General features: G+C 45.3%; 1 protein-coding gene across 2 annotated transcripts in view; it reads left to right on the top strand.

Annotated features, from left to right (window-relative positions):
* Positions 1-15,963, top strand: part of LOC119386266 (uncharacterized) — an 87,031-nt gene that overhangs the window by 46,052 nt on the left and 25,016 nt on the right. Inside the window, exon 4 of one of the 2 annotated variants that reach the window (XM_049413844.1) lies at positions 6,768-6,914. The exons of the other annotated variant lie outside the window; for it this stretch is intronic. Coding sequence (XP_049269801.1) covers positions 6,768-6,914 — 147 coding nt within the window. The remainder of the gene's footprint in view (positions 1-6,767; positions 6,915-15,963) is intronic. 2 annotated transcript variants of the gene reach the window in all.

The following is a 15,963-nucleotide window of genomic DNA, read 5'->3' as shown; positions in this document are numbered from 1 at the left end:
TACCTTGTCAATGCCTCTCGCCATGCTTCGTTCACATGCTGCCTGCGAGTAAATGACAGGGAGGGAGGACGCTGTGCTCAGTCGTTGGCCGTGTGCCAATGAACCAAGTTGTAGACGGGCTACGTTCCAATGTGGGCATAGTCACGAGGACAGGTTTCGCCTACCCCTCTTCGCAACAGAGAAGGGTTGGGAGGCCCAGCGAGACACTGAAACCAACCGAAGTGGCCAGGAATGGGTTGTTGTAACAGCACCTATTCACAAAATTCTCTCGGTAGCACGTTCACATCGTATGAGTGCACAGTTATCTCATTACAAATTTTGGGCCTCTGTGTTGTTTACATGCCCTTCAACAACATTGTGCCGGCGCTGATTCATATGTTACTTATACAGTCACTATGACTGCCCACCCGGCACTGGAACACTGAGTAATTTGTACACAGGATTTGTCCTTTGTCATTTAGGATTCTGATGGACTTCTGAAAAATACTCATAGTTAACACTGCTCGTGATATTATTGTTGCCCGTATTATCGAGTGCCACATTTTGCCTGCTGGAAATTTCGCAATGAAAAAAAAGTCAATCATTGAATAGCTCTAAAAGGAAGGAGTAACACGGCACATAGGAACTGCTAAACAAGAACTGCAATATATATATATATATATATATATATATATATATATATATGGGCAGGCATCGTGGTGGAGTGGCCGTAGCGTTGCAAGTAGTCAAGTAGATCCTCCGTGAGAAGTCCCAACGTTGTTTATTTCGACGTTTCAGCCAGAGTCTGGCCTTCATCAGGAATGAGGGTACAGTTTGTTGGTGCTCAGCTTTATACAATCTTAGAGGAGTGAGGGTACGCGGAATAATCCAAGTTTTCGATTAACATACGAGGAAACCTAACATGCGATTCATCTAATGTGGTATACCTACTCGAATGCAACGTGTGCAGTATGCAGTACATCGGACAAACAGAAACACCATTTAGGATTCGTTTCAATAATCACAGAGCCCATGCGAAATCAGCCCCAAGTCTACCTCTATCAAAACATCTCAACCTTCCCGACCATGCATTCGACAAACTATCAGTAACACTCTTAGAAACGGGATTTAAATCAAACCGAGAACGTGAACAACGAGAGTCATACCTCATCCACCGATTTAACACCCTCGAAAGAGGAATAAATGAGAATCCGGGTACACTTGCAGCAATTAAAGCATTAGAAAACAATAACGGCAATAATGACAATAATAAGTGAAGAGTTCACGGCACTGCAGCTGCGACGGTCACTGGACAGCTGAAAATACTTCCAAGTGTAACTAATTTCTAAGTACAGCTGTCATCTGTTGCTGTTTCTACCTTACTAACCAATCAATTCTGTCAAGCATGACATGTCTGACAGCGCCCTTGTGCACAATCAGGAGCCCCCGACTGCGGAATCCAGGAGCGGGCCAAAATTGACATTGCGCCCGCTTGCTAGCCTTTCCGGCAATACGCGGCGGCCCCCCTTACGGGGTCGAGACGTCAACGTGGCACTGAGTAGTTAAAGGCTTAACTTCTTAAAAAAGCTCCTTTTTGTCCCCACACCGCACCGGGGACGAGACGTCCACGGGGCACTGAGTAGTTAAAGGCTTAACTTCATAAAAAGGTCCTTTTTACCCCACACCGCACCGCCGGAGCCACGAGGCGCTGCCTGGTCGGGAACAATACGTTAATGGAGGGAAGGATATGCAGGCCGCGGACATCTTAAAAGTGATCGTCGGAGGGGTGGAAGGGGGCGGCCGGAGAAAGGGGGGGGGTCTACCTCATGTTCTCACTTTTTTTTTTTCTCTCTCTCTCTCTCTTCTTTTTTTTTTTTTATTATTATTCCGCGTACCCTCACTCCTCTAAGATTGTATAAAGCTGAGCACCAACAAACTGTACCCTCATTCCTGATGAAGGCCAGACTCTGGCTGAAACGTCGAAATAAACAACGTTGGGACTTCTCACGGAGGATCTACTTGACCATATATATATATATATATATATATATATATATATATATATATATATATATATATATATATTTGCATGGACCCGTAACAAATAGTGAAAAAAATTGTGTTGTACAACCAGTACTTATATACCATTGGGGTTGAATACTTGCTGTATGAAATTTCCCTCTGCAACCTTTGTACGAAACTCTGAGCAATTGTTGGTGGAAACAGCCTAACTGAACCGGGAAAGAGCAAACGCTTCACAAAATACCGCTAAAGTTGGTTTAAATGCAGTGGGTCAAAATGCTCGGTTCTCTCTTCTGGCATCAGCCCAAACCTGCTTGGAACTGTAGCTTGGCTGCGTTTTTGTCACAGCAGTGGCAGCAGGGCCAATGGTGGCCTGGGCAGGACCAAGCGCATGCCCTCTCTCAACATGAGCTGGCAGCAGCGGAAGCTGGCTAGGCTTCGCCTGGCAAGGCTCAAGACTCGCGACCCACTCTCTCGAGCTATCTTCCGTCGCGACTCTGTGTCAGTACCTTGCATGCTGCTTCCTTTCTGCATGATTCTTTTCTCTGCTCTCTTCCCATCTGTGCCTTTGCTAAATTGCAACATGCTGCTACTGGCTTATACTAACTCTCCTGAAATTAGTGCTAACAGCATGTTGTTTGCCTTGCTTATCTAGATAACTGCATTACCGCTGTGGCCCTTCCTACATGTGATTCAGCCTTACAGCAGCTGGACTCAACAGCTCTTAAAGGGACACTAACTTGAAACATTAAGTCAGTTTGGACAGGCAAATTATTTTATTTTTATTATCATTAAATTGTCCATCATTAGACATTTATCAGAAGAAACGAAGGTCAAAAGTTTATCTGAATTTCGCACCAAAACTTATGCACATGAATGTCGGTGTAACATTGGGTCCCTTGGTACACAATGTAAACAATTCTTACCGTTGTTTGTGCCTTAGTAGGCACCATCAAAATATGATGCTACAGCGAGCTGGTGTGGAAAGTTCAAGGTGGCATCGCCACCTGTATTTTTTGTTTTGTGCATCTCCTTTTAAGGGATGCTGAAGTGGTTTTACAATTCGGTAAAACTTTGCTAACAAGGACCAACATTATTGTCGACGATGGCGTAATTTTTTTCGCTGTTGTGGCAGCAGGAGCTTTAAAATACGCGAAAGAAAAGTTCGTCTTGCTCCGCCCACGCGAACGCGCCGAAAGTGTGGGCGTGACCGGATCTACGTCATCGTCGGTAGTTTTGGCCACGGTGGTAGAATAGCAGGTGGCCCGACGCGCCGCTCCGCCAATGCGCCGCGCGTGTCACGGAGGTGCTCGAGTTGCCGCCGCTTTTCCGCAAGGTGGCAGCAGGTATACTCTGGGCCACGGTGTAAGATATATACTCTTTAGGTGAGGACATTCGCCAGACGCGATCGACCAGATAAAGTAACAACGCCGAGAGCCCGTCGGACCGCTGACGGCAGCGGATACCTACCGGCGGGAAGATGCAACTTCAACACAAAAACGCGTTCCCGTAGCAAACTGGCGCTTCGCGGGAAATCTGAATTTCCTAGTCAGCGAACGCGGCTACGGCACGCCAGCAACTCAAATTAGAAACGCATACCGCGTTTTTCACGAGCGAAAAACAAGACATGCAGCGGACGCCGGCGTTGCCGCCGACCGCGTCGGTTGCTATAGCAACGGTGCAGAAAGCATTTTCTCTCTTTAAGTTGCGTCTTCCCGCCGCTAGATACCCGCTGCGGTCACCGGACCAACAGACGCGCGCCGTTGTTACTTTATCTGGTCGAACGCGCTCTGCATGCAAGCCGAGGAGTGTCCACACCTAAAGAGTATATATCTTACACCGTGCTCTGGGCCGATAACTCCGCTACGGCGCATTTGAAAGCATGTGGCCAGTGTGCGTCGCGAGCATTTAAACTGCAATTTACATCTTTATCTTATGAGAAAGAGATCAGCGGTGTATTTATTACACCAGAGAGGCCTTCAGCAACACTGAAGAGTTGCCGTCGCTTAGAACGGACGCGCCACTAATGAAAGCATGCAACGCAACCAGCGTTGCAACGGCGTCTCTTCCTTTCTGCTTGGTCATCTTCGATAAATGCGGAGGCGTCCGTGGGTGCAAGCGTCCGAAGAGCAAGAGCGTCCCTATGCGACGCAACCAGCGTCGCAAAGTCGCAATCAGCCTTCGAGTCATGATCACGGCCAGATCACGGTGATCGTGATTAGGTGATCCCACGGCTTGAGATACGCTCTGATGCGTCGCGTGTGTTGCGCTCTGTCAAACCAACGCGCGTGACCGCATCGGTGTTTCCGCTCACTTTGCAAGCTGGAACAATGGCTGAAACCACGGTGGCACGATCTGTGCCGCTGATGCGGCGGCCACCATGGGACGAAAATGCTTCGCTCCAAATTGCAAATCTGGCTACAAAACGTGCAAAGAAAAGCTGTGTCTTTTCTCCGCGCCGAAAGACGAAAAGCGACTGCAGTTGTGGAGAAATGCCATTCCACGGAAAGACCGCCAGCTACAGTCCTCCGACATACATACGATAACGTGAAAACCAAATGCTTTTTTTTTTACTCTGTACACTCGCCGGTAGAAATTTTCACGCTTTCGAAAAAAAAAAAAAAAAATACGCGCGCGTCTCTTGCAATCGGCAGCCTGTGACAGTCATATCGGGACTACCCGCGCCCATTAAAAAATTTTAAGCTTCATAAAGCCTGGCGCTCTTACTTTTGCGGTCGAAGCTGGCAGACAGCCACTACAAGCTAGTAAAAGCACAAACAACAGTTTAAAGTCACAAAGGTAGCTAGAAAAACCGGTTTTTACAGCCCAGCGAGAGCTTGCAATGCGCATCGTTCGGCCCAAAAACTCGTCGCGAACCTAGCGGCGGCCGCGAGCAACTCGAGCAGTACGGCGACGCGCTCGCGGCGCTCGATGGACCACTTGTTTTATTCTACCACCGTGGTTTTGGCGGAGCCGTGGCCTCCGTGACTACTACTGGCTGCGCGCGTTGGTGGAACTGATCGCGAAGGCCATGCTTTTATAGAGCTGATGGCGCCGATGACGCGGCACACCGAAGTTGACGTCACCGCCTTCGCTCAGCAGTTCAAAAAGCCCTGCGGCTGCAGCCGCTCTTTTTTTGCCAAGAAATGCCATTTGCGTTCACTTCTGTGAACTCTTACATTGGTTTTCGAATTCAGCAAGGATCAAACTATGATTACACATTCCAAAGTCATTTTTTTTAAAAAGTGCTTCAGCTTCCCTTTAGCAAGCAGCTTCTTTTGGTAAGAGTAATGCTTTTGGTTTTGTGAAATCGTACTTTATGAATATGAGATCATATTGCTCGTTAGTGTCCCTTTAAGATTCAGCTTAACACTTTGAGACGCTTTGTACACAATTGTGTACACTTGTTTTTTCTAGTTGCGTCAAGTCGCTAAAAAGAGCAAGACATTGAGGTTTAGATTAAATGGACCTCCTGCGTAATAAATATCTTCATTTAACTTCATGATGGAGTGTACTATTGCATATGATCACCTTCCTCGAGGCACTATACCGTGTTCGACGAGTTGTTTGACAGGCCGCTTTCCATGAGCAATGTCAAAAGTATAGTTTTTCTTTGCTTGAAATGAACATAACCGAAAACAAATTTGCACTGTTTCTAGCCTGAGATCTGGTTCTGTTTACGCAAAAACAGAACACAAGTGACCTCAGGATAGATATTTATCCTTAATCTAAGATTATATAGTATAAAACATATAAATCGTCGTATTATGACAGTATTTTGACCGTTCTTCACAGGTCGTATCTAAGAGGGTTAAGGGGCATAATGTGCCAATTCAGGAGAGTTTGCTTCATATGGTATACGAAATTTAGAATGAGAACTGTGGAAACTAATGAGATGTGAGTATAGCGTATTCTAGTTGGACTATATTTCATTTGAGAGTCCATGAGGCAGTCATCAGCAGAATAGTCACCGATGCGGAAGTAGTCATACTGCAGAATGTAAGCTTCGAATGTTTGATTGTCATACCCATCGCAAGCATCCCGATATAGCATCCAAAGTTGGTGTGAGGGGGCCAGCTTAGAATCAAATACAGTGATGTGACAGCTGTGCCAATTTTGCCAAACCGCGCCAAGAGATGAAATCTCCTACATCCCACTACATTTCGGCAAAAATCTCACAATTTGCGCAGAGCGTACGCCCAGACATCATTTTCGTGGCCCTTCGAAGAAAAGGCATATTAAGTTTACATGACAGAAAGCTCAGCTAGTGTAGGTATTCATGTTAGATACAGGGCGTGCAAACATGGACACAAGAGAGAAGTCGAGACACTACAAACGCCGCATTTGTGGTCTCCTCTCTTGTGTCCGTGTTTGCACGGCCGGTATCTTTGCACAAGGTTTTTTTCCCAGCAGTCCACTTATACGTCTTCATAGTCGGATACAACTTCAAACAGGAGAGGCGCAGCCGAGGTGACCAACGTGCGGCAGCCGATTGCCTTCACAGCTAAATAAATAGTCCTGCTCAAGTTCTCAGCTGCGTTCGGCGAGGGTGGGGTCACCGTCCGTCTACTAAAATGCTCATGGCACATACCTGGTATTCTTTGTTCACGCATCCATCTGCATGCGTACTTTCGAACCATAGATTAATACCAATGTTTGCATTCTCATATTTATGTTGCTTTGATGGTGTGTTAGGATGTTGACATGACACAAGGTTTTTGCAACATGTACAGGATGACTCCTGCTTGTCTCTTGCTTTTTTGAAGGAGATTTTCGATGTGTTGGTCGGATACCACACTGGGATCATCACTCGCTGGGAAGCCGTCTCTGAAGCCGAAGGAGGAGAGTCACAAAAACCAGAAGTCTGCTTCACTTATAGGGCTCAAAGCTTACCGCCACATCAGTGGTCCTAGGTGAGCTTGTCTTGAACTTGCTTCTGATATTGAAATATAATTGAGTCGCTTTTGTTGCTCAAAAGAAGTAACTACTTGCTGTTCTGTTAAACCCCACTTCAGGCATTTGGTGAAAGAAAGGACACTAGGATTTGCATTTGGTTGGTCAAAATGAGCTTTAATTTTTCCAAATTTCATTTAGTTCTTTTTTGTTGGCTTCAACGTATATTGAAGCTCCTAGACCAAGCAAGACAATCTAATCCGTTTCAGGCTTTTCAGGGACAAATGGCTGATAAGGAAGTACCGTATTTTACTCGAATCTAACGCGCACCTTTTTTCCGGAAAAACGAGTCCAAAAATCGCATGCGCGTTAGAATCGAGTACCGAAAAAAAAAAGAAACTCTGTTATCGTATTGCCATCGACATTTCAAAATGGCCGCCTCCTACGCGCCTTGGCCATTTCGCCATTTCTGCCATTTTTTCAGTTCGTACGTGTGCCGAGGAGATTGTCATCCCGTTCTGCGTTCGCATCGACGGCATCGAAGTGCCGACTCCAAATACTCGACGAGTGTACCACGATGCCGCATTTAAAAGAATAGTTATTACATGTGCAGAGAGACGGACGGAAATCGGGCCGCATCGCGGTCGTTCGAATATAGTTCGGAGTTCCCGAAACGTGCGTGCGAGACTGGCGCAAACAGAAGCAGAAGATTTTTTACAGCAAAGCTTCACGAAAAGGTTTCAGTGGACCAAAGCAGGGCCGGTTTCCCGAAATCGAAGTGTGTTGACAGCGACGAGGACTGATCCATTACGCGACTCGTATCGCTGCCGTAGTGGTGACAGTTTTAGCGGCAAGGCCCGTTTTTTGACTTTGTGTTTTACTTTTTTGAAACTTCAGTTCTTTAAAACCCAAATACTTGTTCTTCTGAATGTGCGAAGTTTGACTCCTACGGACTTTTTTTGTTCTTTTCTCTCACGAAAAATGGGTGCGCATTACAATCGATGTATTACTTTTTTTTTTTTGGCCGCGGAAAACGGGTGCGCGTTACAATCGAGGGCGCGGTAGAATCGAGTAAATACGGTATGTCTTGCGTAAATAGTAAGGATGCGTTAGATTCGGGCAGTTCCTGGTTTATGTATCCCCACTGACCCAGTCATCGGCATGTTCATGTTTGTAGTTGCTGTATTTGTGTATATGTACAAGGTTTTCTTAGTCCTATTATGCGTTAGACTACCTACTGCTTTGGGTGTCAAAGAACCAAAGGTCACGTAATTCAGTCTAGAGCTTTTCTAAACTCTCAACCCATGATGCTGTTTTGGAAGATGTTGACTTTTAATTATTGAAACCCAAACCTCGGGTTCCCAGAAAGCTTGAGTTATTCTGTGTCCCACATGCATTTTGTACTCTACAATTTGAAATGACTGTGAATAGCTTGTGTCCCCATAGCAGCATTTCATGCTTTTGCAACTTCTGTAGCTTGTTCCTTGTGTAGCTAAGTGCCTGTGTTCTGGCCTTTTAGTTGCTCTGGTCTACCATCTTGCTCTGTGTGCTGTCTTTTCTAACATAGCATGTGCAATTTATTGCCTGCAGTGCCGCTGGTAGTGCTCAAACGGTGGAAGAGCTGCACACAGACGAAATAACGTTCAGTGGAGCAAATGCAAGGCCTTACCTAGAGAGAGCATGTCGCCCCAAGTTGTTCCAAAGAGATGAATCCTCTGGATCTGAGGACTCTGAAGAAGATGAATGCGATAGCGCTGCCGATCAAGCTGAAAAAATGTGAGTGGGCTGCCTCACCGTGGAAAAAAATGTGTTGCAGGTTCCTTGTGTGACAGTGCTTGTGTGCTGCGTCCTGCAGCTGCCAAGATTTTACCTGTTCAAGGTAGAAAGGTTACTGCAAAGGTTAACTTTCTGCATTACTTGGCTACCGTAGAGGTTACCTTAACCAGAGGTTACTTTGAAGGTTACAGAGGTTACTTAAAACAACATAAGCTGCATTGTTCATATACTATAGCAACATGATTGTGCATATGCAATAGCAACAAAATTTATAAGCGAAGGCTTGGTAAGCTGTGCAAAGTGTAACATTCAACGACATTCGCCAATTTCACCTCGGGTGTTTTCTTGCTAGCTTGCATCGTGTGTTTTGACAGCATCTGCCTGGACTCGGTTAATGTATTCGTAATCATAGGCGTGCGCACAGGGGGGTGGCCGCCCCTCCTAATCACCTAAAAGGGGGGCGCGAAATCTGCCCCGTACATTGATCCTTCTAGTCACCAAAGAGGGGGGGGGGGTGCAAATCTGCCCCATACATTGACTTAGTAGGGTGGGGTGGCACTGCGATGAACCTTTGCCCCCTCTGATGGGGAACCCTGCGCACGCCTATGTTCGTAATTATTGATTATATTACAATAGACTCTTGGTAAACGGAAATCTCTTAAATGGAACTGCTGCTTAAATAGAACTGCTTCTAAAATGATTGGTTTCGTACTTGAACTCTGCACTCAGTTTCATCTCTAAATAAACCTAACACATTTTCCTGTTCACTTCAGGTTCCGTTTAACGAGTCTACTAAATAAAGAACCAAAAGCAAATTTCTGTTGTACTAGCTGAAAACAAATTTTACTTAGTTGTTAAGGGACTGAATACCAAACTATTAAAAAAAATTTTTTGGCACCACACTGGTGTGTCAGTGTGAAATTTCCAAATTAACTTTTTTCTCTAGTGGCACTGTGAAAACGCAGATAGAGGCATAGTAAAAGCCTGCCAATTGTCTCAAGCAATGGCATCATCGGGCCACAATGGCAGCAAAGAAGCAGTGGGCATTTTGAGGTTCAAGGTTGCTATGGGGTTCTGTTTAGCAAAGACATGATTTAGCCAGTAATTAAAAACAGGATAACTGAGTATTATTCTTGTGACTTCGTGGTCAGAAACTACTGCTGTAGCCAACATATAATTCCGCCTGCCTGAACGTCTCTTCACGAGGCATTGATATCGAACTTGATTGGTATTCAGAACTGCACAAAGCAATGTGAACAAAGCGCAACACAAATGATCACCGCAGACCATTGACTTTATTAATGAAAGCTCATTAAGTGCATTGTCATTAAGCATATTTAAACTGCATTGCTATCACCAAGAACTTTTTTCTATAATCCTGGATTTGACTGTTCTAATCGCACAAAGCTACAGACCTCCACTGTGTAGTAGGTTACTTTCTGTGGTGGCTCTATGGCTGTGAAATTATTGCGGAGCAGAAGGTAGTAGGTTTGATTCCCAGTCATAATTGCCCCATTTCAGTGGAGACAAATTGCAGGAACAGTTTCAGACCTGAATTTAGGTGCATTCTGTGATGAAACCCTAGGATGTCAAAATTATCCCCCAATGTGTCATCCCTTGTAATCGATTGTGCAGTTTTGGGACTTTCAGTCCTATAATTTTCATTCTTTCGTTCCTTTAGTATGTGCAAAAGTTCATTCTGAAGGGGCTAGCAAAATATCTACTAAGACTGGCACACAAAAACCATCTTTTGCTGCCTTCTGCTTGTTTCAGTAAAGCTAATTTCTCTGTTGTTGTAGTTCAACAAAAACAGATCAGCCAGTCGATGTTAGTTGGGTGTATCTTAAATCCTAAGTGCACCCCAATTTACTTTCTCTAGTCAGTAACTTTTAATGTGGCTTAAAGGCCCCCATGCCATACTGAAATGTGCTGAACTGCATCTGCATTTGATCATGAAAAGTGACGAGCAAACGGCTTACTGCTTAATTGTGCTGTGCGCCATATGTAAAGGGGCCTCAGTTCCTGCACGGAAAAAATGCTGCGGCATTGTAGATGCTGTATATTAAGAATCTTAATGAAAGTGCCATATAAATGGCGAGGTAAACACGTTTGTGCAAGTTCTTCACTGTTGCGATGCATCGCGTACATAATATCGGTAATTTTACAACTGTTGCCTCTGCTCTTTAGATCCGACTCTGATACTGATGAGTCTATGGAGGAGTTCCCGCCTGAGAGGGCCGACGTTGCGACCAAAGCTTCTACAGACACCACGGTCACATTCCTTTTCACGGTCACACCTTGATGAAGCTCGGAAGCAGGAGTGAGTATTATATTAATTTTTAACGCAACATTAAAAATTGCAAATCCTGACTGTGATGGCAGTAGCGCTTAGATATGGTGGAGTGTATGACAGCCTTTGTATGGAGATTTCACAAACTTCATATGGTCAGTATCTGCTGCGGTGGTTCCATGGACAACCTACTTTAATACCACACCATTGGCTGCTGAGCTTGCACTTAGCGGTAAATGCAGCTTGCCAGCATAAGAAAAGCGGCTTACTCTTTAGAAACTTTTTCTACAGCCTCATGTAACCAGCTAGCCCTTCTAACGGCGCTTCTTTATCGAGAATTTGAGGAAATCTTTTATTTAGGCTGTCCAGTTTTCTGTCGCTGCTTTTCTATTTACCGGAAGATCAGTACCGTTGTTTTTTATAGCTGATCAGTGCCCTACTCTAAGTGGATGAAAACGTTTCAGGTTTCATCCAGCGCAATACAGCACAAACAAGACTGAAGCCGTCACATTTGTCATGAGTGAAACTACAAGACCAGGACCACGTCTCATTTGTCGTGGCAACTATGTCACTGAAAGTGATCTGTTGGCACAAGAGCTAAGGTACGAGTTTACAGATGAAAAATGAGCTAATTCTGTAGTGCAGCATTCGTGTGTACGCTTAACGGATGGGCAACCCCAGTGTCGCTAAGAGTGAGCAAATAGACTTCGCTTCATCAAATACAATTTTGTTAGCTTGGTACAACACAGCATGGTGGTCCTCTTGGAGTAAGTTGTCAAAACATGTACTGACCAAGTTGTGTTGCATTTATAAAGCTGCAGAGCTGCTGCAAAACAACTATTTCGGCTCAGCTGCTCCAAAACCGATTTTTTCCTGCCCCAGAAATTTCTTCCTAATTAAAGCGACCAAAATCTGGCCTGAATGTGTATGTCCTGGTTGAATAAAAAGACCGTAGAATATAGTAACTAAAAACCGGTATGTCACGCAGCCTAGCAGAAGAGCCTTGAAGCTGGATTATGGAGTCTATGACTTTACTGTACGTAGTCGCGTAGTCTGATGCTGTCATGCGCACCGTAATTAGTCCTCAAAATGCTTATTATCTATCCCTGCTCTATTCTGTGCTGCTTACAAGGTAAGAGGAGTTGCACGGTTAGAAGCGGCGCTGCCTTCGCCGCAGCCAGTGGCCATGTCGAGCCACGGCGCATGTGCACGCAGCACATGCATGCGCAGTAAACCCCCGTGCCTGCACACGAACCGCTGTCGCGCTCACTGTTTGCAGCATGTGCTGTCACGTGTGTATACGACTTCATATTCGCTGCCGATAGAAAAGGTCCGATTACAAATGTTTCGCGGTGTTTTCCACGTTGCCATTCTGTGATTAGACACTCTGACCAGTAAGCTTTCCGTTGCGCTAAAGAAAATAGGTACCATAAAATCACACCATCTCCCGCTAAAGGGGACTATGAGGTGATGCGAAGCAGTGTTTCGGCATGTAGAGCCCGCGTTTCAGAGGTGGAGTGGTGAGTGGGAAAGGGGAAGTGGAGAGGGGGAAGGGGAGCGGAGATGTGGAGAGGGAAGGGGGAGGCGAGAGGGGAAGTGGAGAGGGGTGGGAAAGGGAAATGAGAGGGGTAAGGGAAGGTGGGAAAGGGAAGGGGAGAGAGGGAGTGGAGAGGGGACGTGGAGAAGGTTTGCGCATGCGCAGTAAGGGTGGTCACGCCGCACACCACCACCACCACAGGATTGAACTCCGCTATCACAGTGATGCTTCACATCTAAAATTGGTTGTTGGTGCCTTTAAAGGGGGTACCGACATGAAATTTCGCAGTTTTTGATTTTTTTTTTTTTTTTTTGCTATCAAATGAAAGGCCAAGCCCTCAACAGCCTGGAAAATGTACTGGTAAGCTTAATGTGCGTGCTGAGAAATTAATTATATGCTGTTTTAAAAACATGATTTCGGCCCCTACTGCATCCTGACTCCACAACACAGTATAAGCTTCTGGTCACGTGCTCGCATGAGCCACTCCATCGTCTGTCACGCACTGCATGTGTGGCAAGTACCGTAAAAACAGGAATATAGGTCGGACTGGAATATAGGTTGATATTCTAACTTCTAACTATTCCCACTTCTAACTTCTGAAAATCGAAAAAAAAAAACAAAAAGTACATGGAACGGCCAAAGTATGGGAAGGCACCTTTACCATGAAACAAACGCAGTTTCAAATCGTGCACAGTGAAAATGCCCATTTATTTACACATGTGTTTACACGTAACTTCCACATGGCAGAAAGCCAAAAGATGGGCTCAAGCATGACCTTCGTAAAACGTTGCAACTTGACAGCATTAATTTGGATGCACTTTGAGGTCCCCGGTAGCAATCATGACGCGAGTGTGACTCCCGGTTAAACAGTGCAACCTTCATCTCCAGCTCTAGATACGCTGCAGTCTGGTACTGAAACGAAGTATTATTATATGATCGCTGCGTGTCGTGATGTGATCCTTCAGCGTCTACCAGTAGCAAATGCTTCTGTGGTGCACTCGATTTGCCCGCTGATCATGGCCATATGTGCTGCTGTAACCAGAGCTGCCGGCATCGCAGGAAGCAACAAAGAAAGAGTATCCGGCGAGATTGGAGCAGCCAGAACACCCGTGCAAAGATAAACTTGCAGTTATTGTTTGACTCGCAGCTTCCACTCGCGTTCATGTGCGCTAGCATCCCAACACACCTCCACACTTGAGACCAGATTTCTTCATGCCTTCGTGAACTCGATCGCTGTTGTTTTGAACACTATGTCAGATGTCGTCGGTCATCGGTCGAGAACAAGAAAAAAAGCACCTCGGAGCCCAAATAGATTCACAAGACAACAACAAAAGCGCAAAATGAGGCCACCCACGGCACAAAGCTAGTAGTAACCAAAACGACGCCAATCATTGCGATGGTGGTGAGGCCACGACCTACTGTACTCCTGACATGCCCAGATAGCGGGGGTCCTATGGAGCACGTGCCCCCACTCTCGTTCAACCGCTCGCCGTAGGTGGCGCTTCCTATAACCTGTTCGTCTGCTACTCTGCGACCGTTTGATGAACTGCTGGGATAATGTGACGGTTTCTGCAAACTTAAACCAAGGGCAAGTAAGCTATTCAGTGTGGTTAAGTATTTACTGCGCACTGGTTCACTAATGCGAGAAGCTGTAGACTAGCATTGTGTAGGACGGCTGTGTCTTTTTAAATGCAAAATAAAAATTTCCAATTCACTTCCCGTATTTTTTTTTTGAATTACTTTTTTGCATTTATGCATAATAATTACACAGTATGAGCGCTCTGTGCTGGGAAAGATCACTACGAGCGTTAAAGCTAACATCAGCAAACAGGTGCTGACTAGTGCCACAACGCTCGTACTTACGTCCCTAGGGCAGGAGGTATGAACTAGAATGTGGGCGCTGGAGAGGAGAAATGTGGAAGGTCAGGAGTAAGTAGGTCGTGGTGGAGCCGTTGACTTCAGTTGCCCATAGTGGCCAGACTTGCTAATGACCGGTATATAAGACGGCAGTCGACATTTTAGGGCTGTTTTTCGAAAAAAAACGACCCATATTCCAGTTCTTACGGTAAGTGGGCTATCTACATGGACGAAGTTTTGTCTAGTGACTCTGATGACAGTAATGACTTAGGCAGAGTTCAAGCTGCTGAGATTGCCAACCCTGTGAACCATTTCGCATTTCACCCCATTGCAAGAGCGTTGGAAGATCGCTCCCTGACAGTAATAACGCCATGCAAGAGGGCTTGCACATCAGAAACGTCAGTCTGTGTATCCACATGCATACATTAGAGCGCAGGTTCTACTTTTCTCGCTGCATTCACAGGTCTGCCGAACTATTTAACTGCACAGCAAGAGCAGACAAGCGAGAAAGCAATGTGCGAGTGGCCATACTCTTCTTGTTCTTGACGTCGTCCTATACTTCTGTGTAAAGTTGCCTGAATTTCCACTTTGCTTAATGTCACGCTAGTGTTGTCACCAGGTGCACCTGCGAAATTGACTTCAATGTTAAAATTGAATATCGGCATTTCCTGAGCTTCACAGTTGGTCATAGCTGTCTTTGTATACGGGAATTTATATGGCACTACTTCGGAAATGTCAGTACCCCTTTAAACTGGCTGGCTTGTTATTGGTGCTGTTTTTGCGCTGAACTGTATTAGTTAACTAAGCTGTTTAACGTATTATCTTGACTTCACTTTCTACATCAGGTTGTCACGAACGAAGCCACTGGCTATGGATGGCTGAACAGACAAAAGAACGAGATTTCGTTGGATATGTGGGGTGTTGTGCAGGTAGTAGAAAATGTGGCCCAGATAATTATGGCCATGTGCCGAACACAATACTTATTCATTTGGTTTGCCCTGCTGTGTACTTGCGTTTCCACTGCTGGAGCCAATTGTAGCATAATGTGTCACCCTTTTCATGCCTGGCTTCAGCATTGTGTTGACACAGGGCAAATTTTGCTGATCTGGTGCAGCAATGATGTCACATATGACAGTGTTGATTACAAGAACAAAAAAGGAATTGAAGGAACTCGTTAAAAGATTACTTGCTACACCATGCCAGCTGGCAAAAGATGTTCCACACTCGCTGCTATGGCTACAAGTGGCGCTGGTTAAACAATCCCAACATTACACATACAGAAATACCCAATAGAGTGTTAGGGGGGTGGGGGGATGACGACCACAGTCGTAGCTCGATTGGTAGAGCAATCAGACACTCAATTCAAAGGTCATGGGTTCGGTCCCCACTGATGCCAATTTGTAGCTTTGTTCACTTCATTTCCATTTATCTTATAGTTATCAGACCACATTTATAAACTACGAATAATGTCCGCACTTTTGAAATCATGCCACTTCCATTTCATGGGTACTACTGAAAGCTGTTTGTAGTCATTTCTGGAAGTTTCCCGTTTTTAGAGGGTTCATGCTCATATTCAAAAAGGGGACAAAAAAACGTTGACAAGCTGAAA

The sequence above is a fragment of the Rhipicephalus sanguineus genome, chromosome 3 (assembly GCF_013339695.2).
Source record: "Rhipicephalus sanguineus isolate Rsan-2018 chromosome 3, BIME_Rsan_1.4, whole genome shotgun sequence".
In the NCBI taxonomy this organism is placed as follows: Eukaryota; Metazoa; Arthropoda; class Arachnida; order Ixodida; family Ixodidae; genus Rhipicephalus; species Rhipicephalus sanguineus.
This window is presented reverse-complemented; position numbering and strand designations above follow the sequence as displayed.